Here is a 23516-nt window from a genome sequence, read left to right as displayed (position 1 = left end):
TCGGACTGGGACCTGTTCATATACGTTCTTGGCAGATGATCCAGAAGTGGTTTGCCATTGCCTTCTTCTGTGTGTGAATGGAGTAAGTGTTGGGATGCCACGGAGGAAAACTCCGTGTTGCCTAGACCACGGCCTTGCCCAACACAAGTTATAAATCGAACCCGAGACCCCAGGATTACAAGGCCAGCGTTCTAACCGCTATACCACCTCATCTTATTATTATTTAGTGTTCTGTCTGACGACAGGTCCATATGAACAGGATCCTTCCATCCTTTTCTCGGACTGGGACCTGTTCATATACGTTCTTGGCAGATGATCCAGAAGTGGTTTGCCATTGCCTTCTTCTGTGTGTGAATGGAGTAATCGTTGGGATGCCACGGAGGAAAACTCCGTGTTGCCTAAACCACGGCCTTGCCCAACACAAGTTATAAATAAGGATTAATTAAGGATGTGGAAGGAAACGTTTCGTTATGACAGAGTCACCGGGAAAAACCACAAAAACGTCCATTTTCGTTAAGATCGGAAATCGAATTCGAGATATGTCGAATGTGAAACTGAAGTTTCGATTACGACGATCGTTTGCTGCATGAGATAAATGCCATGAATTGAGTTAGCTTGTGAGAATTGTAGGGTAATTAAACATGCCTAGGATCGTGGCCCTGGTAATAATTTCGCGTTCTATTACCAGGGATTTAAGCTGTTCTGAAGATTTTATCGATTGTGAGAGCATTCCGTTTGGCCGCGTGTCACTAAAACAGTAACATTGGAGATCAAGCCAGACCGGCAGCTTCGGAGTTCCATGATCTGAATCTCTTTATCTGTTCGTTAAATTCGTAATGTAGGCGACGTGCTTCATGTTGGGTTCAGAGCATCTTCGGCAAAGCGTAGTAATATCTTTCTCAAGTGATTCGAAGTAATTGGCATTGTCAGCCATTTTCATCTCGAGATTTATATGCCTTTTTCGAAATGATATCATTTTTTCATCGTTGTCATTATTACCACTGTGAATGCATATATGGAAGACACAACTTGGGAGACTTAGACGTAGACGGAAGGAAATGATAATATTAAAGTAGACTGTTAGGAAATACGGTATATTTGCGTCTGAACTGGATTTTTCTTGTGGACACTAATGAACTTTTGGAATTATATAATCGCCGAGGAATTCTTGACTATCGTACCTAATCGTACGTATTAAAATAGAGTTTCTCTCGAAACGAAATCTGACAGATAATAATGATTTGATCTATTTTTTCAGAATCATAAAGTAGAGCAGAGTCCTAAGAATTATTTTATTTCGCTCGTTTTGGTGTACAGCCACTGACTGACTTTGTTCAATATCAGAACGTGCCACATGATGTGTGAAGGAGCCTCAGTTATGGCCGTGCATCCGTAACTCGCCGTTTTAGTCATAAACCACCTCACGCTCCAATGCGACGTATAGATCCGTATCGGATGCCAAAGGAATCTGTAAATTACAGACCGTCAGACACGTGGTACAGTCCTGTCAATTATCTCAACATAACTGGCCTTCTGGCTCGCATGGTTTGCTGTGGAAAAATAACAGTTTCGTACAGTGAGGCTAGGGTTAAAGCGGGAAGAGCCTGATGCATGTTCAGGTGTTGGTGTGAAAAATGCGCGAGACTGCCACGTTTCTTCCTTGCTGTGTGCTCTGTCACAGCAAAAATGTTATCATCTTCAAAATTTTGATGTAGATTATTTTTAATGAATATAAGAAACTACACGAAGCAGTCTTTTTCAGAACGGTAGATACACTTCTCCTTTCTTATCCCTGAAATTCATTATCGTATTTAACAGGTCCGTTATTCGATTGTTTTAAGATACTTTTAATATTATCCTCTGGTTATCAGTCAAAGTTTTCTTTATAACCGAATTTCATTGTCTACATGTAGGTCTGTACCGTTCATTCCGAAGAACATACTGCCTTCATCTTCAACCGGTGTGTTCCTCTGTAACGTAAGCCACCCACAATTCCACACTGCATCACGAGAACCTCAGATCTTTGCAAATATATTTAATTCTCTCCCAATCGACGGAAGTGATTTGTTAGGTCGTCGCTGGTTGTGATGCTTGTAAGTTTCGGACGTGAACTGCGTGGGTGCAATCTCGCGTCTCTTTTGCTCTGTCAAACACGTTCCGAGTCTTGGATGGCGGACAGAAACCAGTTTTTTTAATCTGTTACAGAGTGGCGTGTGCCGACCTCACAGGGCGTCCAACGCCAACACGCGTTATTAACGGCAATGCATGCAAAGTTGCGGTCTGGAGTGAAATGAAGTGACCGCTGACAGCCTTTTGTGGACGTGGTTATGTATCATTTAACATAGCTCTTACATTAGTCGACGCACACTGCAGGAATTAGGATAACGACGTCCTGTTCTGTGTCTCGTTACGTCATACGATTTTTAGTTCTCGGTGTCAGAACATTCTTTTACGTACACGCAGAATAAAGAACGCCTCACAGGCAACGTCGTATGTGCCTGAAGATTATTTATTTAAATGGCACTTATAGAGCAAGGATTTGTTAACGAAGGACACTTTTCAGCTTTGCCGTGTTTGTCTGACCAAATATAATAACTTGATAACTGATGAGTAGATGTGAAAAAGATTTATATTAGGAATTTTACTCAGATTTATCAAAACTGATCATTAATTATTTTTACACCCATATTTGATCCAATATCTCTATTCGGTATAGGTTTATTTTAAAATCACGAGTAATCTTAGTGAGCATTGACGTCTTTAGGGCCGAGATTTTAACCCAAAACCTCCTGAAAACGGAGGATCGGCTGCGATATCTGGTACTCAAGGAATTTACGAATTCTTCAAATATCTTTGCTCCCGATTTGTTCTATCAACTCCTTATAAACGTTTTCCTTCTCAGTAATATTAAACTTGAGAGTTTGACGCTGATTTCTTTTTCTGGGATGTTACGCCGTGTTCTTTGTCAGAAGTTTACCGACGTTTCGAAGGTGTTTGGTTCTCTCATCATCAGGGCGGAAAGTAGTTTCGAAAAGTTTGTAAACATCTACCAGATTACACGGCTTAACAGCACAGAAGGGAACCATCTTCATTTAATTCTTTTCTCATTTCACTTGCTTGAAGCGTGTTCCTGTCTCTTTCCCAGTTCTGTACAGTAAAACGTCTTTGACCTTATAAAATGCCAGGGCATAAGTTCATGTTCTTTCATTCTTGGTACTCCTTAGGGCAACATTAATGTAATTAAACTAGACTCTTCTGTACCTCCTTCATATGACAGGATTAAAATTCTATATTCTGTTCTACTTTGATATCCCTCTGGCTTCCTCTACTAAAAACCATCACTTCGATTTTATATTTTGATATTTTTAAATTGAATTGTTGCTTTCTTTGATTTTGCGCAGTAGAGACTTCCTCGCACACGTAAGTGCGTTTTATTTTAACAGAGCAGACTACGAGGTATCGAATGGACACACATGAGGCAACCTTCGCCCTTAAAAATAACTCAGATAATTAAATGAGGTTAGTTTGAATGGAAACACGTACGCGGTATGCAAAGAAGGCCTTGTCAAGATGGCAGATATTTTAAGTTCTCTCGTTGAGGATATAAAAAAACTCAGGAGCAGTAAGCAACGAGCTTTTCGTTGGTTACGGCGTGTCGGGGAAAGGTCTTCGGTGTTTTTGCCAATGGACTCTTGTCGGAAAGTAAGACGGATTATGTAATGTTTAATGACCGTGATGTAAAACTGTTTTTATTAACACCGCCTGTCTCTCCGGTGATGTTTCCGGAAACCAACTTCCTCCAGGCGCAGAACGCTACACGCAATGACGCAAAGTTACTCGTCAAAGTTCTATTTATTACGCTCCTTAGTTACATTTCTAAGTCCGGAGTTTCAGACTTGAAGTTGTTACCTTCTAAACTTATTGTCTCTCGTTTAAAACAATAATCATTTACAGAACTCTGAATGTACGTATTGATTTATATGTTTTTTTTATAAACTTTGTTTAAATAATTTTGAGGAAACCTTAACATTTAGTTCACATTAACCTGTTAAGTTTTTAAATTTAAGCTTCTAGTCGTATGAAAGAATTATCATGTTATTCGATTAAATCATCACACAAAACCATGGCTTTAATTAAATTAGCATTAACCACTTGGTCTTGGTAACGGAAAGGCTTTGCGTATTGTCTGAGAAAGGAAATTAATTTTTAAATATTATAATGCGGTAATCCGTGAGCCTCTGTATAAATATCAGTTATAAAATATGTGGGGTGTGGGTTGGATCCATCTTGCGCAGGGTTAGTAATAATATACGCGATTATACGTTCTTGTCAAATTAAACACGTTTAAGCACTTCGGTATAAGTAACTTATGTATTCGACTTGCAATTATACGTAGATAAATCGGTTAACTAAACCGAATATATTGCATTGTATCGCTATGTATCTTACCTTGGTTGAAGAGTCTAATTTAAAACCTCTCTATTTTCAAGTCTTGTAGTCGGTTGCAGGTTTTGATAATTTACTGAATTCATGTATTACATTTCGGACCATATATCGTCCAGGTTTTATGAAAACCACAACGTTCCTGAAATTGATTTGACTATTGTTTCCAGGTAAGTAAGTTTTGGGCCAAACTTTCGGATTAGTCTCAACCTGGTTTAGTTTCCGATAAATAAATGATTAAGTTGACAATAAATAAATAAAGAAAGACAGAATATATACTTCATGAATTTTATTGGTAATAATCGTAATAATGTCAAACTGTACATAAATTGCGTCCCAAGTCACTCCAGTACCGATACAAGGTACTAAGAATTCATGAATAAATCTTATCGTTCAAAAGATAAGCTCAGGATTTTACGTCGTCAACGATGTGTTCCTAAGCTCGTGTTGACGACATTCAAAGCGTGGCCTGCGTGGTGTATGTGATGTATTTATTTCAACCAGAAGAGTACGTAATTCTAAAAGGAAAAGAATGCATGTAAAAACTGTTCATTTCCTTATGGATTGTGTGCCTTTTGTAGTCTTGTTTGGGTTGACCACGGATGGTCCTTCAAAGGTCATATGTCGTCACGCAACATGAAACCATCTTAAAATGCGAATATGATATTCGTCATCATTCTGGAGTGGAGAGTGGGTTCACAAGACAGTGCTTAAAATAGAATCCGCTTTGACGTAGGCGTTAGTTAACGTTTGAGATCGGCGCTGAACAGCTTTGGCAGGTGTACAAGGTGACTAGTGGGCTTTTGCGACGGCAGAATAATTTCTTTTAAAAAAAAATCCTTTGATACGGTTACACGGTGTCCGATGATGTTACATTCTCTGTACAGCCTGTCCCAGAAAGTTGTATACACATTATAAATATTAACTTTGTTACCAATCTCCGTTTGTTGTGCGATGGCCATTTTGAAGATCTACACTAGATTGACTAATTTACTGATTGGCAATGCTAAAGGATGTTAAGGTTTTGGTTTATTAAAATGTTTTTATTTCGTTCATTGTATATCTGTATATATATTTTTTGAGACACCCTGTATTCATCGTATTTACTCATTGTAATCTATTTTGAACTGATTATGTGGAAGTTTAATTTTGATATGTGATTGGGTATTGATGTATGACTCACGTGTACACAACGTGTTAAGGAGGAATGGTATGTCTTGTCTCCGCTGTGGTAATTTTGTGATGCTTCCTTGAATAACTACAAAGTCTGTAAATGTGTTTTAACACAGAGTGAAGAGTGTGGATACTGTGCTCACGTGTGCTTTGTATGTGAACATTTCGAAGTGACACATTTAATATTTGGATTCTATGAAATCGGTTGAGATATTCTTTTCAAAATATCTTTCTACACATTTCTTATTAATCTGCATTAGACACGTCTATGTGACATGAGATTTTCTAACCGCATGCTAATTTCCCTGACTCTTAATGAAGATATTAGCGTTAGAAAGTTTTAGAAATGGTTGTCTTTCTAATTCAATTGCTTAACAGTCCAACCCAAAAGTTAACTGGAATTGTTAGCAGTTACGAATTTCATTTATTTTTAGGTTGTTGGACATTGGCTGAGACTTGTCTGGCGAAGAATGAGTTGTATTTAAGCAAACTTCAGCCTTGTGTTACCACCTGAAACTTCCACATGTGTGAACAGATGTCTTGTGCAAGGAATGTGAGGAAGGAGGTGTAATTAAGGACTTCCCGTGAGGTTAATATATGTTTTCATCTTCCCAAGGCACGCGAGACAAACAACGTTAATCACCTGACAAGACAATGTCTTACGTAATGTAATAACCCATGTGAAATGATGGCCCTACTGTAATCTGGTGACGAAGATTAAAGTAACTTTAATTCAGATATTTGGGAGACCACGTATATGTGAGTATGTGTCAAGGTTACGGCTTATTGAAACCGAAGTTCGGTACAAGAGAACTGTGAATTGAGAATGAATTATGAGTAGGGACACTCGGTTTTGCGTCATAAAGGTGTTTTAAATGTCCTCGTATGGACCCACATAACGCTGGAAGCAGTCTCTGTCAGTTGGTAATTGAGTTATGTATGCTGTGGTACAGTGTAACCCTTAGCGTGGTTTAAGGAACCCAACAGCATGGAGGACGGAGGGCAAGCATTTCATCCAAGAGAGTAATCACTTACATTAGGAACACTGGACAACATGAGCGATTGATCACCAATCATGTGACTTGAATTGTTGAAGTGATTGAAACTTTTAACGAAACTGAGTGAACTTTCGCTTCAATTCGGAAGATACAGGATGAGTCAATTACAAATACCGGAACTTCGTTTGCCCATCCCGGAATCGCCTCGAATCCTTCCAGGAGGACTTCATTTCCATCACATGCAATGCCCAGGTGGATTAGGCACTGGGCCTTCCTTGTTAGTTCCACCGTCCGGAGGGGTTGTTCCCAGACGCCGTCATTCATGGATATGTAGGTGAGTAGCACAATGCTTTATTAGCGCGTATAATTAGGCATGTACGGTGCTCCAAAAGAACATGTATACACGATTCTGACTTACGTAATGTTCGTGAGTATTCATATTTCTAACACATTTTGCAGATCTCGCTGCAAAAGATTGCAGTATGTCTTGGCACAGGCAAATGTTACGTATCTCTAACCGATCCGCCTAATTTAATTTATATTTGTCGTCTTTAACGCCTTAATGCTCTGTATGTACCACCTTATTTAGCGTTCAGTAACTCTCCTATCTGTACACGCATTTAACGAATGTCCCATAAGTCTTAGGTTATAGGAAAACTTGGTTATTTTATTGGAAACATGTCTTTGCAGTATCCAAGTGTTCGAATCTTTCCCTAACAGGAGCCTTTCAGGCGTTCTAGTATTGGAATTACCATTATTAAGATTTACAGAAATTTTGCCACGTAGACGTGAAAGGGAAATACGGAAAAGTTTCCATTGTTTTCCGTATTGAATCCCTCATTACAGCTTTTCCCTGTTCTGGAAACACGTCCCCCTATTCAATGTCGTTTAAACAACGTCGCCGTAGGTTCCTTTAGTATTGATAATATAGAGTTTTGAACTTGGGTGAGAACGTCCAACACTTTTGGTTAGAAACATGTTAATTGCAACATTTTTCCGCGTTTATTAAAATGACACACATTGTGTATAAGGCTTTTTTTTATGATTCTCAGAATATCAATAATTTTCATAACGTTATTGAATAGTTTGTCCTTCTGATGTATTTGCTTCGATAGAGGAAATTGATTTTTAAATATTACGGTCATATACTTCGCACTTCTGAGTGTTAAACAATACCTCACATTATTAAAAATGTACCCGTGTCTCTAGTTATAGGTTTAGTGTATAGTTGTAATCGAAATGGAAATAAGACAATTGAATTGAACTGTGCGTTACATCTCATCTCAGATCATAACGACCAATTTTAATTCATTAAAAATGTATTAATGTTTATCAGACTATAGCAATAAATATATTTATGCAAATTTCTTATCGAGTATCTGAAATAAGGTTAAAAATATATTTGGACTTATGTTAAAAAGATCGTTGAAATTGCCTGACTGAAATGAAAGTTAAAATGGTTAGAGAATTTTTTTTTTCAAAACCCCTGGGATTTTAAATGTAATTAAACTATATTTATTCGGTGTCGAGTTGATTCTTGCGTGGAACATGATCACGCTGTACGTCACAGCATCGCATGGACCACGTTTCTTGGTAGAATCCGCAATATCTTCATCCGGTGTTGATTCATAACAGAAGGTTAAGAATCCGAGAGACCTGATGATAAGTAAGAAATCGAACTTATTTCATTTCTTAAGTGTAAACATTCGTGGAAGAATTAGGCCAAAGTGTTACGAACGCAAAGGACGAAGATTGTTCTTAATTTGTGTATGTTTACGTGGTCAATATACTAATCCAAATATCAAAGTTGTGTCATCAGACGCTTGTATGATCCAATCTGTAGTATCGAATTCCGGAGTGGGGGATATCTGTACCATTTCATAACTTGTTCCGAACATTAGCGAACCTGTGTTAATATACTACATTTGAATGCCTCATTGTAGCTACACTTAAAAGTTTAGTTACTCACAGCCAGAGCATGTTATAACATATGGTCTCCTATGGCATTATGGGGCCCGAGGAATCGACATTCCTGCAAGGGAACCCGAATCCATGTTTCGGAAGAGTAATCCATTCCAGGTTAGAAAATCGTACTTTGTAAATGACTTAATTTCCGTGTACGGTTACTCTAAATTTGCTGTGGTCCACGTCTAACAAAATTTTAAGTGTGCATTTTTTATTGAGTGATTTTTATAGATGCAAATAATATTTTTATTCAGTCATGAAAAATTTTGTGCCTGAATTGATAAGAAAAGTAGTGTATATTGTCAATTTTTAATACTTCATGTTTCTCGGATAACAATTATTATAAGGAAAGGGTTTATTCAATAGAAATAAGCACTTGGCGTGTGTAATGTAGATTGTGAACAGAATAAATTAGAGGACGAACGCGCATAACTGAATATGAACATAAGACCTAAATTTGTTCGTCTATCATTTGTATTTTCCAACCTTCAAGGTGACCATCTTGTCGAATGTTCTGGCACGTACTCTGGAAGAAGTTTACCGAATATACATAAGTACGTACACACGGAGACAGTAAGCATCACCATCGAAACGTCGTTAAACTTCTGTCAGGCCATGCGTCATGACTTTTCCAGAATGAAGTCACTTTTATAACCTCCGCCGCGAAAACCTGAAATCTCTTGCCTCTAAAGCCCAGAAGACAGCATCATCGTACATACCGCCGTGTTAATCTAAAATTTTACTTATGTGGCAGATATAATTGTTACTGAACTTTTTAATATTATACGTGTGACATGCAGTACGCATAGAAGAAATGAGTAATACATACAAAATATTGGGCAGGAAACCTGAATGGAGATTTTACTTATAGTACCTAGACGTAGATGAGAAGATAATATTAAAATGAATGTTAGAAAGAAATTCAAATAATGTGGCTTGGATTTATCTCGATCAGGACGGAATAAGTGAACACGGCAGTGAATCTTCGTGATGGCGACAAATTTCTTGATTAGATAAGCATGCTTTTTGTTTCTTAAGAATAATTCTGGTGTACGGATTTAATTATTTTAGTGGAAATTATCAAATATCTAAATTGCTAATTACTGTGAGCCTGCTTCACACTGTTTCTTAATTGTCATCTGCGACAAGCGTCTTCCCCTACTTAATAAAAAATTAATAATTGTATGAAATTCATACTTTTATTACGCACAGTACTCAGGGCACAGTACACGATATGAAAATTTTTCCAAACTTAAAATATGTTTTGTGTTCTCTCGGGAAACCATTGGTATCTCCAACATACATCTGGATTAATGTTGTGGTAGAAATTCTCTCCGAAATGTTCGTAGTTAATCCCAGATGTAGGGGGCTTGAGGCGAAAAGGAATTTCGCAGTAAAAATTCTGGGTAATATCGGTACTACCGTACCTCATCAGCGCATGGTTGGTTGCAGCGTTATCAGCGGCTGTCATGGGAATGCCCCGCTTACTGGTGTGATAAATTTACGTGAGTTTCAAAATGTAATTTATGGTATTGACCGTCAGTTCCAAGATAAAACTCTACAGAATAGTTTAAATGTGCACTTGTGAACGTATTATTCTCATCTGCAAATTGTTCGCTATATCGATGTCATATCCAGATGGTAGTTGTCGTTACCAGCTGCAGAATACGTGATGGTTGCATGCATTCAGCAGCTGTTCTAACACAGACAAATGCATTCTTTTTTTGCATTTTAAAACAAATTCGCTCTAAACTTTATAAAGTGCTTAATTTAAGTCTTATACTTGAACATGGAACGCAGGAGCGTAGCTCAGACTGAAGACGTGCGTTGTGTTTAGAATGGTCGACACATTACGTTATCAGGCGTATGTTAGAAGACTTTATTTGTCTGTCAACTGTTCTGAACTAAAAAATTCTCCTGTAGAATTCTGAACTCTTGACATAGCGACAGAAATTTCGACGGGGTTTAAAACTGACACAGGGACACAATGCAAATTTGAATCGTATTTAAGTAGATTAAGCCTTTTTTTTATTCATTCTCTGGAAGTACTAAATATTCATAAACTTTAGGGATTATTCTCTAATACTGGAAGTAATTTTTTTTTTTTTTGAAAAATCCGCGATCCAGTTCCATTTGGTTTGACGGTCCAGATCACCATTTTAGGGATCAAGGCATGACGTCACTATAAATTCTAGCAGTCACCGGTGAATTTCATGTCTAAATCCATCACTGTCTTTGTCATCTCTCTGTAGCACCAGTTTCATTAATTCTTATGCTAAAGTTTTAGTAATAAATAGCTACAAGATTGAGTCAGCATGTCCCAACGAAACGTGAGCTCATAATCGTGCGTTTCAACATAAATTTCAGTTGATGGAAAACCATGAAGATTATCGCCCTGATGATGGAGACAGGAATTGTCATCGAAACGCAGGTCACATTTTACGAAATAAACGCCATGTGATCTTCAAACTCGCCACTGCGAGAACCAGAAATCTCACTGACCAAGTGCTGTTGATTCTAGGCAACTTTTAGATTTACTTCTTTGGATAAAAAATGAAAAAAAGATGAAAGATGTTAAGGAAGGAAATTTAGCCTGGAGATGCGAAATTAACCGTGCAATTTTTAAAGCCAGTTTCATTTTGTATAATGCAAATGTTTGAATCAGAATTACGATGAAGATTTTTGGACCTACAAGGATGATTAATTAATGAATGTAGGATGTAACATAATAACGAGGAATTTGTTTATCCGTACGTGTCTTGTGGTAAGCCTTGTTATTAGGACAGTAAAATCTATCAGGTAGAGTTGAGTTTAACGTTCGGGGTCACACGTTGGTAACATGAAATGCATGCATAATTTTGTGCGATTTAACTTGCTGGAACCTGGCCTCATGCAGGGACAGACGTTATTAGTTTCAATCCTCGGTTAAATAGATTTCACCAATTGGATCTGGGTTGAAGCGACGTTGAATCGTGTTCAATGTCTAACTTTTACGTCAGCGTAGTTGGACCTTCGCATTGTGATACCGAGAAGCCGTCTTACGTTGTGTGCTAATGTGGATTATATGATTAAATAATGCGAGCCGTGCACAGCGAGTTTCAAATTGATGCACAGGTAATATCGTCTAATATATGGTAAATGTATGTAAGCCGTTCAAATATATTCGAGCGTTTCCGAACACAGGTTATTGAACGGGCGGGCAAAACATATTTATCCCATAGATGTTTTGCGTTATCTAGAAGGCAGACATATTTATCGGAGACTTATTTTGGTGTCAGTCTTTAAGGAGCGCTGTGTTAGAATCACGTGATGTTACATCATCGCTTGTCTTGCCTCTCTACGTTTTTCTATACTGTCCTGGATAAGAAGGACTTTTCAGTTGTTTTCCCCTCGTATCTGTGAATTCTGTCGCTTGTCTTGGTAAGGGTTTAGTGAAAATTGACGACGGAAGATTGAAATCATACTTCACGTCAAGTTATAGAAGCATCTGAATTATATTCTTTTGTTTTTGGGAGTTTGTCAGGTGATCGATCAAATTACGGGTACCACTATAAGCAGTTTTTCGTCATTTAACTTTTAAATTTCGTAAACTAAAGTTGATTCTGTGGAACCAACGTACGGCCAGATTGTATTTATACAGAGTGTCCCATAAATGTCGACACGTTCGTTTCCTAAATTATGTTCGTAGTTCGGTATTTGATTCCCAGTTTCTTATGTGTAAAATGTGATACGCTCCCGGCCGAGACTACGCCAGCCTCTTTATTTAATACTAAAATTATAAAGCGATGTAATTTCAGGAACAATATTGAAGCTACGCTGTAAAAGTGAACAGTGAATAATTGTTATTGCACACGAACGCCGGATATTGTTTCTTTGCAAGAAGTTATGATTATTGACGACAAATGGTGTAACTCTTAACAACCTAATGGTATCTATATGTACCACCTTCTTTAAAGGTCAGTAACGCTACAATTGCCCAAAGCTTATTCAGTGATATCTGATTATCAGTTTAGATTTATAACTGCAAAGTTAATGTGATGAATAATAAATTCCACAATTTATCAGAAGCTTAGTGAAAGAAATTAAAAGAGACTATTATGTTTTAAGGTCTGTTGTGTTGGTTATTATACCTTCTGGTACCCCGAGAGAATTTATTATTTATAAAGTAGTTAATCGCTGAATTAAGATTACTAATTTGTGCATGGATTTAGAGCGATAGGGGACCAGGTTCAATTTGTTGTGCCTTTATATCAGTTTATGCGTTTCTTTCTTAACTACGTCACACTGAGAGTGCATTAAAAGGAGACCAAGTAGGCAAGTGATTGTTTGCTACCTGTCGTTACATCCTTTTTCGTGTTCGTGTTTAGACAGTTTACGTAAATTTTCCAAGAATAAAACTGTAAATATTTTGACATGTGGCAAATTGAGAGTTAAGTGTGGGTATGTATGCCATGACGGAGCAAACCACGATTTTTAAAAAAAAGGGAAATAAAAAAATAAATATCCGAAATAACGCGTAGACTTGGAAAAATACTGTGACCATTTGTTCATGGGCATTAGTCCTCTGGATCAACATTGTCCGTCTGTGACGTATTCCATGTAGAGGACTTTGACGTAAGATCATTTGAAATTTGCTTATTAACGCATTACGTGCAAAGGATCGGGCCCAGTTTATCAATGACTCATGACTCAGTTAATCTGATTTCATAATCGTAAGTTGGAACGTTGAACTCTATTGGCTCCATGTAGCTAATAATATTACTCATGTTCTGTAGTCCAGGAATTATCACAGCGAACTTACGTTGACCTTTAGGACAATAAATCATAAATATTAATGGCATAGAGGTAAGGAATTTGTAAGATTATTGACACTTTAAAAACTCATTGAAAATTCTATGTACCACAGGTTTTAGCACTTAGCAACTGTTAATTTTTTTTATTAATTATTATTTTCATAAGATTGTCAGTGTAAACACCGATTATTTTAAAGGGCGCACATGGGAAATATACACATTTTTAATAAGAACTGCATTTAGAATATTTTGTAATTATTATTTCGTGTCAAATTTATTTTAAATGTGTTATTAGTATCGTCATAAAAATTTCTAGCTATGATATCCATTCTGAGGCCACATTGACAAAATTTAGCTTCTAGTGTTTTAATCGTGAGTTTCTGCATACTTTTATGTGAAATCATGGAAGATTTTATCCCGAGTCTGCGAGTGTGTTTGAGGGTGTATACTGTTACTTTTCTCTAAGCAAACTTACTTTCCTTCCATTTGTCCACTGAGCTGTGCGCTGTGCCTGCTTAATTTTCTACCATTATCTTGGAAGACGTAATGTTCTAGAAGACGTGTAACTCTCGGATATTTTTAGAGCCACTAGAATGTTTATGTGGCAATAGTTTGTTTTATAACACAAGGCTCGAGTAATTTAATGTAAGGCAGTGTCTTTTAATTAAGGTAATATAATGCAGACGAGGGTTCAGTGACCATTTAATACAGAATCCTAATGGGTATGATAGAGAACATTAGCCAGATTCCTTAATACGGACATTCAGATAATTAAATTAGAAGAGAGATTTAGAATCCATGGTTTCGCGAGACGAATTATTATCGAAAATTTGACACAGGGTAATCGGGAAATGCGTCCCTAAATTTGTTCAGGAAAGTTACAACATGACTTGGCCCACGTGGGCTTTGTTATAGCCACGGTAATACTGCGTGTTTATTAAACCAAAATCGAACTGTGTAGGAATTATTTTAATGTGTAGCGTGAAATTTTCATGAACCTTCACTATTGTCAACTAAAGTTCTTCGTCTGATGACGTATTCTCTCGTTTCGTAGAGAATAAAATGTCTTTCGATTATACGTGACATGCATTGTTTGTAATCTTAATGCAGACATTCAGGGCATTACTTATTTCTGAACAGTTTTGTGTGTGTGCATTTAAAATAAAACAAATGAGGGACATTATACGAAGAAATGTCGTGGAGAAACATCCAAAGACATCGCAGATAATGCAATCCCGGTATAGCATATGAATCGATGATACGGAATCACGATGTTATTTAAAGATTTATAATTCACACACAAATTATCGTCGCATATTAAGAATTTATACTCGACTCCACTAAATTCAGTTGTTATATTAACACATTGAAACCTTAATAATTTGATTTTCTTTATAACACTGAAATGGATATGGATCATATTCTGGAAGAAAAATTGTGTTTTATTGTGGCAATGGCATTAGTTCGTTGTTTGTTCATCTAAGGTAGAGACAATATCAGTTCAGAGCAACGTGAGTTTTAGAAACTAATTTCGCGCTGCTTCGAATACCTAACATTTTTATGCCAAATAAAATACTATTGCTACGAAGGTAATCGCATTGTAGTGAGGCTTAAAGCTTCGTTACATTTCCATTAACAGGTCCTGTAAGTAACTGATTCCATTAAACTATATCTTATTTAATGACAGATTATTGTGGGGTTTAGGATTTAAGGTATTTACAGCGGTGAGTACGAAGTTAAATGTCTTCTGGATTGTCCATTATCATCACCCTGATGATGGAGGCAACAAAAACCTCCGAAACGTTGGAAAAACCAAGTGATATCCATCTTGTATTGGGAGGTTCTTTGGAAATAAATGTTTTGAGTGGACGCCTCAGACGTAGGTCAACATTGTTTCCACATGTGAAGAATGGTGAAAGTACTTTGCAGTTTTCTTATACCCTGGATGGCTTTACGGGTCAGTAGAAACCATCCTTACCGCCGTGATCTTATCATGATTCCTGCCTCTTACTCGCTCAGCGAAAACAATGTTAAAGGCTAAAACAGCAGAAATGAGAAATTTGATAAGTTATATCCGGCTAAAGATCTTGGGCAAACCGAGAAGAAATAGGTCCATTAACGTACGTGAGGGTACCAAAATTAGTAATAGTTTAAGAGATTACTGCCTATGGGGATAGACTGAAAGACCCTGGAGATAGAATTTGTGAAGACCGGTTGCCGGAAGTAGCATGGATTTATAAATTCACAGAGGGCAGCACTAATAGGAAGACCAATGAATAGGATTTATAGATCGTTACAGAGATTAAGATTGTCAGGGTTTTTTTTTTAAGACGAAACATGCCTAGATGTGTTGAAAAAAGTTCAAACTCAATACGATAACAGTTTAGTATATAATTTATTTACAGAAGAGTAGTAAAGGTTATCGAATTATCCACAATATGTCGCCCCAAATGCCTCAGATTTAATAAACCTTAAGCCCCAAATACATGTAAAATGAAATTAAAATTTGTGCGTGTTTTGGGGAAATGTATAATGAGCTAAAATATGTAATTAGTAGAATTTTCCTGTTATGATTTTCCTCACCAATGCGATGGCCCCCCCCCCCCTGAAAAGTCATTTCTTCTTAAACTGCGTTCAGCATTTCTCAGCGTTAACATCTAGGAGGTGTTGTGTTCTTGAGGCCTATTCTGATATTGCGAGGGAAACGGGAAAATGCGTGAGCTACAAGACAGCAATGGGATACTATAAAAATACGACATCGTTTTCGAAGGCAATTTATTTAACGATGTGAAATATACTGCGACAAAATAATTAATTTTTTATGTGAATGTATGGAACTTAATATCGCGAGGCTTCTCAACCCACTTCGGAATTTCAATTTCAGCTGAATGACTATTATTTTCCTTTGTTCACTCTGAATTTAACTGAAGTGTCTGTCAAGGGGCAAATGTTATTCTATCCCATACTTTACAGATATATGAACGCCATTTTGAAATTTTATCTCAAAAACAGTACATTCTTAGTACTGCGATTCCAGTCTGATCTGTATTCACGTATTTTTTGGTCTGTATTTAAAAAAAATACGTATTATTTTACAATGTACATTTAATTTATCGCTAATTCTACTTTTTGACGTCTTCTCTGGTCTGTCCCTGATAATAAGGGATGAATTTCAAAGCAAGCTTCGTGTTTCAATGACTTATAAATTTGGGATTTTGTACTGTATACACATTGCTCAAGATTGGATCCAGTGGTATGCTTTCTCTTATCAAAGTGTTTGCCTGAATTTTCTGTTGTGGATCTGAATGTAATTTCCCGAAGAGGATCCCTGGTTACAAGACCATTCTTCATCTTCCTGTGATTCGCAATGTTTATCGATGAACCGATCTTCAAAATTTTAATGTTTCCTTTCCCATTAACATTTGCTGTAGAATTTTTAGTTCAAATAGTGTCATGTGAACATATTTTGATACTCCGCAAGCTACACTAAGAATATTTAACGGAGTACGTCCTTAAGTCAATGTCAGGCAAGTCTTGTCACGAATTGACTGCTTGGACAACAAACTGCACTGGAAATTACGAAAGTGTCTCTCGCGGTCTTGTCCAAGTCACGAAATACAGAAAATAAAAAAAAGTCTCTTTGCGAACTTAACCAGAAGGACAAAATTGTCATGAATAACTCGTGTAACTTGTTTCTATTTCTCAAGGTATCGGTCGATAAAACTTATAGATTTTTTGTGTTTTAAAGCTGGTCTGTCAATCACGCATTTAAGACATAAAATGTTTTCCAGCTGTGGAAATTTACAATTCTGTTTTCTAATCTTTACGCAAATAGTTTCATAGCATTCTTGTGACCCTTAGAAATCCTCCCTAGCTATTAAACTTTTCCTAACCCTATCGTATATATCAGATTATCCTTACCGATACCCCGTTCGCGCAGTTTACAGGAATTAGATCAGAAGTTTCGCCGGTAGGGGGCTCCTGACGAAGCTGGTCGTAACTGTTATACTTGGTGTCGTAAACATTAACACTACATAGACCCATTAACTGAGAACGAACTATAAGTTGGAAATTTTAATCACAACTCTTGGAAGTGACGTGTTTGTTATCAGTAAAGTGTCATGGTTAGCGGGAGATATCAGTTCTAATTGTTTTGAAAAATGTACGTGACATACACGTGTAGATTAATTATGTTTGTGGGACTGAAGTTCATGTAGAACTGTCGCGATGATCATGCGCGCGCATTTAGGGCAGCTGAAGGCCCCTTGCATTGCCGTGCTGCAGAGGAATCAGGGGCAATATTTCGGGGGGGGTTGTGAATTTCCCCTTCCGCTGCAACCAGTTCAACAGTATCGACCAACATCTAGGCACACCCCGAAATCGTTAAGGGTTTGAGTGAAGGGGAGGGGGCGAGTTGAAATACGACTCACATTATCAGCGGGTTCACCCAAAATTTTTTATTAAACTCGAGTTAGTCGTTAGTAGATTATCGTGTATGTTCTAATTGAACTCGTTTTGAAGATATTTTGTTATCCTGAGTCTGGAAGGGTCTGGAACAATGATCTATTGGTGTGTATGTTTTCGCATATTCTAAAATAAGAATATAAATCGGTGTCTTAGGTGGTGAGCGGAATTGTTGACCCAAGGCTGAAGAGAGGGCAGGTTAAACGTCGTAATGGTTATCTTTATAAGTTGCACTCTGAATCATTAATATGATGATGAAATTAAGGACTGTCACATGGTAATGGAACGTGTTGTATACAGAATGGAAAATTATCCAACCATTTAACTTCGAGCTTAGCCTGCCTTTGCTACATCGAAGCGAGTTGAAATGTGTAACTCAGCTCGGATTAAGCTTGCTTACTTAGTCTAGAAAGAAATTCTTAACCTGATTATATTTGTAACTGGTCACGATATGGACAGAAGTTAATTCATTAATTTCTTTATAACCTAATTTAACCCAACCTAACCTAAGAAACGTGCATCCGCAGGTAAGTTTAAGTGATTTCCGCCAGTTTTCTTCCCACAACTGAGTTAAGTAAACGCGTCTTGAGGCAATTTAATGCTCTCAGTTGTGACTTATTCCATTCTAATGGATACTTTGCGAAGCTTTTACATTTATCTCTCGGTCTGTGAGGAGGAAGGAGGTTATAGGAAGGCTTTACGCTGTTAGTGTGCAATTCGGCTTCTGCCTTCCGCGAGATATGTGGAGGAGCTCAAGATAAGATATCGAATTTGTGGCAGCTGGTCTTCCTGGGTAATCAGTTTCTGGTGAAACGTCTTCCATATTTCTCGCCAAGGAGAGTTTTTTGGATTTAGGAATGAAATCTAAAGACTGGAGAAAATTACTTTATGAAGAGTTTCACGAATTGTACTGTTCGTTATGTACAACTATGGCTATAAAATAGATAATCAGACATATGACATGCAAAGTTTTGTTCGATAATCTTTAAGGGAAAATTTAAGCTGCAAAATTATATGTGTTCCTTAAACCGTTGTTTCACTAAGCACTTCGTCTTCTCAATTTGCATTTCCTTCTCAAAGCGAAACTAACATATAATGTGGTAAAGTAAGAGCCATCTTCAACTGTCTCTGTCAGTTATACTATAATTTTAGTTCTCGTACGAAAAACAGCGAACGTATTTCGCCAGGGTCATTCAAAAATAAAGTTGTCAGACACTTACTTCAAGTATGTAAAAGTATGGCATAGCAGAGGAAAATGTGTTCGCATATTTAGAACATTATATGAACATACATATGGTACACATTATCATATAAAGTAGTACAGAAATATTTGGCACGTTCATGCATACTTCCGTTTCGGTGAGTCTGTCACCAGGCCATTTGTCACTGTTTATTTATGCTACAAAATTTCAACAGGATGTGACGCGCCGAATTTTAATGTATATAAAATATCGCTTCTAATTTCTGGGTGAGAATCGCACTCGTAGTGAACCTATATTATATAGGCTCACTACAGCGTGTTCAGAAAGAGACGCATCCATTTTAAAAAAAAATACTTAACTTTGAAATTTGAGGTTCTAACTTGGACGAGTGTGTAGGTGGGTTGCTGTGCCGTGTGGTCTCATATAAGTTTATCGACGTTTCAGAAGTATTTTCTGCCTCCATCATCAGTGTTATTTTCGTCCTGATGATGGAAGCAGCGGTAACATCTGAAACGCTAGAAAAATTTTACCTGACTACACGGCAAACATAAACTACTTAAAAATTCTGATAATTTTACTAAATTCTTTCATGAATTGCGTCTATTTTCTGACACGCCGTGTGGTACTAGAGAGTTCTAGGCAGTTGATGAAATATGTTTTTTGGCAACAAGTCACATTTCCCCCTTTAATTCCACGCGAATATTTTTGTACGTTTTGTTTCAGTAACAGTCTCGCCGCATATTTGGTACGGAAACCAGGGTGCAGACATAAACGTACAGCATAGATATTTTATTATCTCCGTTTACATTTTATTAATGAAATAAAAACTTCAGTATTCAAATTCTTTCAAGCCTCATTTCACGCCCTCTTGCACTGGAACACACTTTTTGTTTGGGATCTGATAGTCGCTTGTCTGGTCATTATTTTCCCCACATTATGCGAAGCTTTGGATTGGATTATAAACATCTATTGTGTATTTTCACTCCAACTATGTCTAGGTCTCCCACGTGACATTTCCCCTTCGTGTGTTCAAAGTAAAATATCGGCCTGCACAATTTTGAATTTTTATAGTATTGTCTTACCATCTCCGTCTAGTTCTTCCTGGTGATCGTCTTCCTTCAGGATTTCAGATCACGTATCTGTATTTATTCTGTGTTTCGCCCAAACGCTAAAACTTATTATACAGTTTATTTTTTCTATGTTCCCTTCGTAATGGAGTATGAAACAACTTTTGTTGTTAAATCATCTAGCAGCTGAAATACATTCGCTTTACAAAAGAAGATTCTTAAATTAATGGCGTGTGTCAAACTTAAAAATTTATGTAGACGTCTATTGAAGAGATAAGAGGTCTTACCCCTTCCATATGAATAAATATTCTCATTGATTGGCTTCACTGCAAATGCCAAGAACATTTCCAACCTAATTCTGTACCAACACAAGCAATAAGAATAATCTCAAATGCAAATTGCCAAATTCTCATGTTTTCAGAAGAGTGCATATTATTTAGGTATTAGAATTTTGAGCTGTCTACGATCAAATCTCACTAGTCCTATAAATAAAATGGGACAATTTAAAACACCATTAAAATATACATTTCATTACTCTCTCGTTTAAAAATGTTGATGAATTTCTTATGTTTAGAAGTACGCCATAATGTTTAGAAGTTTTCTTGTCTTCATATAATATTAATGTTTCGTATAATTTATCTGATCTCTGTATAATACGTGGAATTATTTATTAAATATCACTAGTTTACGTGAACTGTATTTTGTAATCTGTGAAATCTTTGTAAAAGTTGTCAATTTTACTTTTCATATGTGTTGCAAAAATGACTTTTTTTGCACATCTCATTGTCATCCGACTTAACTTATTGTTTCATGAAATGTATTAAGATGTGTGTGTGCGTGCGCCCTCGCGTGAGTGTGTTTGTTCGTGTACGCAATTGTTTTACGAAGAAGTTTGTTTGCGAAATCGGAGCTCGTTCACGTAGTTCAACAGAAATCCCATAGATGGGGCACATGGTGCTTGTACTTTTAAGAGAGGGTTATGAAACTTTAGGTTTCTCCTACAGAATATTCGCTGTGAAATTAACATTTCTTTGGAAAATTGTAAACAAATTTGCAAATACTAACTATCCAAAAAAAAAAAAATAGCTAACTGTGACATATTTGAAGAGATTGTCCCATATTTCTTTCACAGAAACTTAATAAAACCACGCAAACCTTGGGATATCTGGTAATCAGGCTGACGTACAGAAGTTGGTACACCTAATTCTTGTTCGTTTTACGAAATTCACGAGCTGTAATGAAATCACTTAACCTTTTACAATTTTTCTAATCATTATTATAAATATTGTTTGTTTAATCTTGTCAGTCTAATAATCACAATAAAATTCCTATTAAATATTAAAATATTACTATAATTAACATTTAAATATTTAAAATATATTAAAATGATGTTCTCTATCGAAATGTTTTTTTAAATATTTAAATGTTAATTATAGTAATATTTTAATATTTAATAGGAATTTTATTGTGATTATTAAACTGACAAGATTAAACAAATATATATTTATCACAATATGACGCAACTTTATCATCTTATAAATATTGTGTTAAATAGGATAAACTTTTTATCAATTGTGAAATAAAAGTGAATTAATTAATTTAGTAATATCCTGACTGACATTTATCTTTTATACGAACCGAACGGTTATTGCCGTCTTGTTATAATAATGTGGCCAGAGCCATCTGTGAAGATCTTCAAGAATCATTCCGTAATGACGATGCTGTTTGGTAGGGAGTTATTAATTGTTATTTTCCTGGGAATAAAGAAATTTAAGGGCTGATATAATTAAATTAACGGCAGCTAATCTAAGTATTAATTATGTATTTTCTCGGTTCACTGTGTATGAATTGAGATTAGTTACTTTAAGGGAAAATTATTTTTTCTTCAAGAATATTTGCGTAAGATACTGTTTCGTGTTACGCCCTTCCATGAAACTAGAAATTAACACAATTTGTGAAAACTTTTATGTTATGTAATGATCTATGAAGTGGATTTAAAATTTTCATCTGTCACTGAACATTTAAAATTAAGAATTATGAAACGACTAAAATCGTTGTCAGACCGCTGACTTAACCTATAAATTGGGTGTCAGGAAAAATCTGAGATTAAAGTTTAAGCCGTCAGTGGATGCTGGAATGGTACGTGCGTTGCAGCTGAGCGAGGGTGGTTAGCGGGTAGAAGGGTGTACATCAACCATATCGCGCTACGTCTGGACTAACGCGCTAATTTCCATGTCATTAGGTACCCAGCCTGCATGTGTGTGACGTAATATCACATCTGAGTGTAAGAGTGGAATGTAGTTAGCATGCTTGTGTCTTCTGACGGAATTTGTACGATCGAAAACCACAAAATTTGGGACGGCGTGTAAGCATTCGGGCATCTGACTCGCACTCCTGTTACTTCATAATTCGTTTAAAACAATTTGAAATTTTTTTAACTATCAAAACACTCCTATACGCATATAAGAAATGATTTTAAGATTTATCTTTGAGAACTAGAGTGTGAAATTGCAAATTGGATTAAACTGGCTTAACACTCGGATGGCAGTGGTTTATTTTTGTGTTACTGAGCCTTTGTGTTCTATAATCGAGGAATTTCTTCGTCAGCTGAAGATTTGTCAGCCTTTCATGAAATGAAGTGACCACTTAAAACACATAGGCCTAGATGGGAAGATAATATTAAAATGGATTTTGAAGAAATGTCCTCTGGTGTGACCTGAGTTTGTCGCCTCAGGAAACTGATGAATAGCTGGTTCTTTTGAACGCTACAGAGGCGAGGAATTTTTGTCTAGTTAAGCAACTATTAGTTTATTATGAAGAACTTAGACGCAACACATATAATGTGAAATATTTCTTAAAAATAAATCAATTTTGGAAACAAATTCACGGGTACACACCAACATTCCTTCCGACTTAACCTGCTGTTTGTTAATGAGACATCTTATCACCGCCCCGAAAGGTGTGTGATGGCCCTGACTTATATCAGCAAATTATCGTACTAATTTAGGGGCTTCGAATCTGGACCGGTAGTTGTCTGCTGTCGTGGAAAACGTAATGTAGGTTAGGTTCAGCTGGTTTGTCAATCTCTGCTTTAACCCTGCCATACAGTATTGATTGTCAAACATGGCTTAAATTGACTCCGAAAATTGGAAAGTTCATCTGGAAATTGAAGTTTTGTGAAGCGAGATGGATTTGTTTATGTAAAAGTGACTCATGGAATTTAGTTTTAAGTTTTATTAAATTTTAGCTCTCCTCTTAGCATTTAATTTAACTTTATTGATACAGAATGTTCTTTATTGTATTGAATTGGAATGTAATGTATTTAAGTAAAAACGTATATGAGGTTGTATGTCGAATATATGTAGTATCTTAAAATGTGATTATACAATATTTGGTCTTACGTAAACATGA

At 36.5% G+C, this 23516-nt stretch overlaps 1 protein-coding gene across 3 annotated transcripts in view; it reads left to right on the top strand.

The window, feature by feature from the left end:
* The window catches only part of dnc (phosphodiesterase dunce), a 369630-nt gene that overhangs the window by 93479 nt on the left and 252635 nt on the right, over positions 1 to 23516 (top strand). For 2 of the 3 annotated variants that reach the window (XM_087359419.1, XM_087359418.1), the window contains exon 2: positions 6051 to 6948. The exons of the other annotated variant lie outside the window; for it this stretch is intronic. In XM_087359419.1, coding sequence (XP_087215545.1) covers positions 6770 to 6948 — 179 coding nt within the window. In that variant the 5' untranslated portion in view covers positions 6051 to 6769. The remainder of the gene's footprint in view (positions 1 to 6050; positions 6949 to 23516) is intronic. 3 annotated transcript variants of the gene reach the window in all.

The sequence above is a fragment of the Zootermopsis nevadensis genome, unplaced genomic scaffold, assembly GCF_977971745.1.
Source record: "Zootermopsis nevadensis isolate Lab colony 2312 unplaced genomic scaffold, Znev_1.0 Znev_ptg000031l, whole genome shotgun sequence".
In the NCBI taxonomy this organism is placed as follows: Eukaryota; Metazoa; Arthropoda; class Insecta; order Blattodea; family Termopsidae; genus Zootermopsis; species Zootermopsis nevadensis.
Note: the sequence above shows the minus strand (reverse complement) of the source record. Positions and strands in the feature narration are given on the sequence as shown.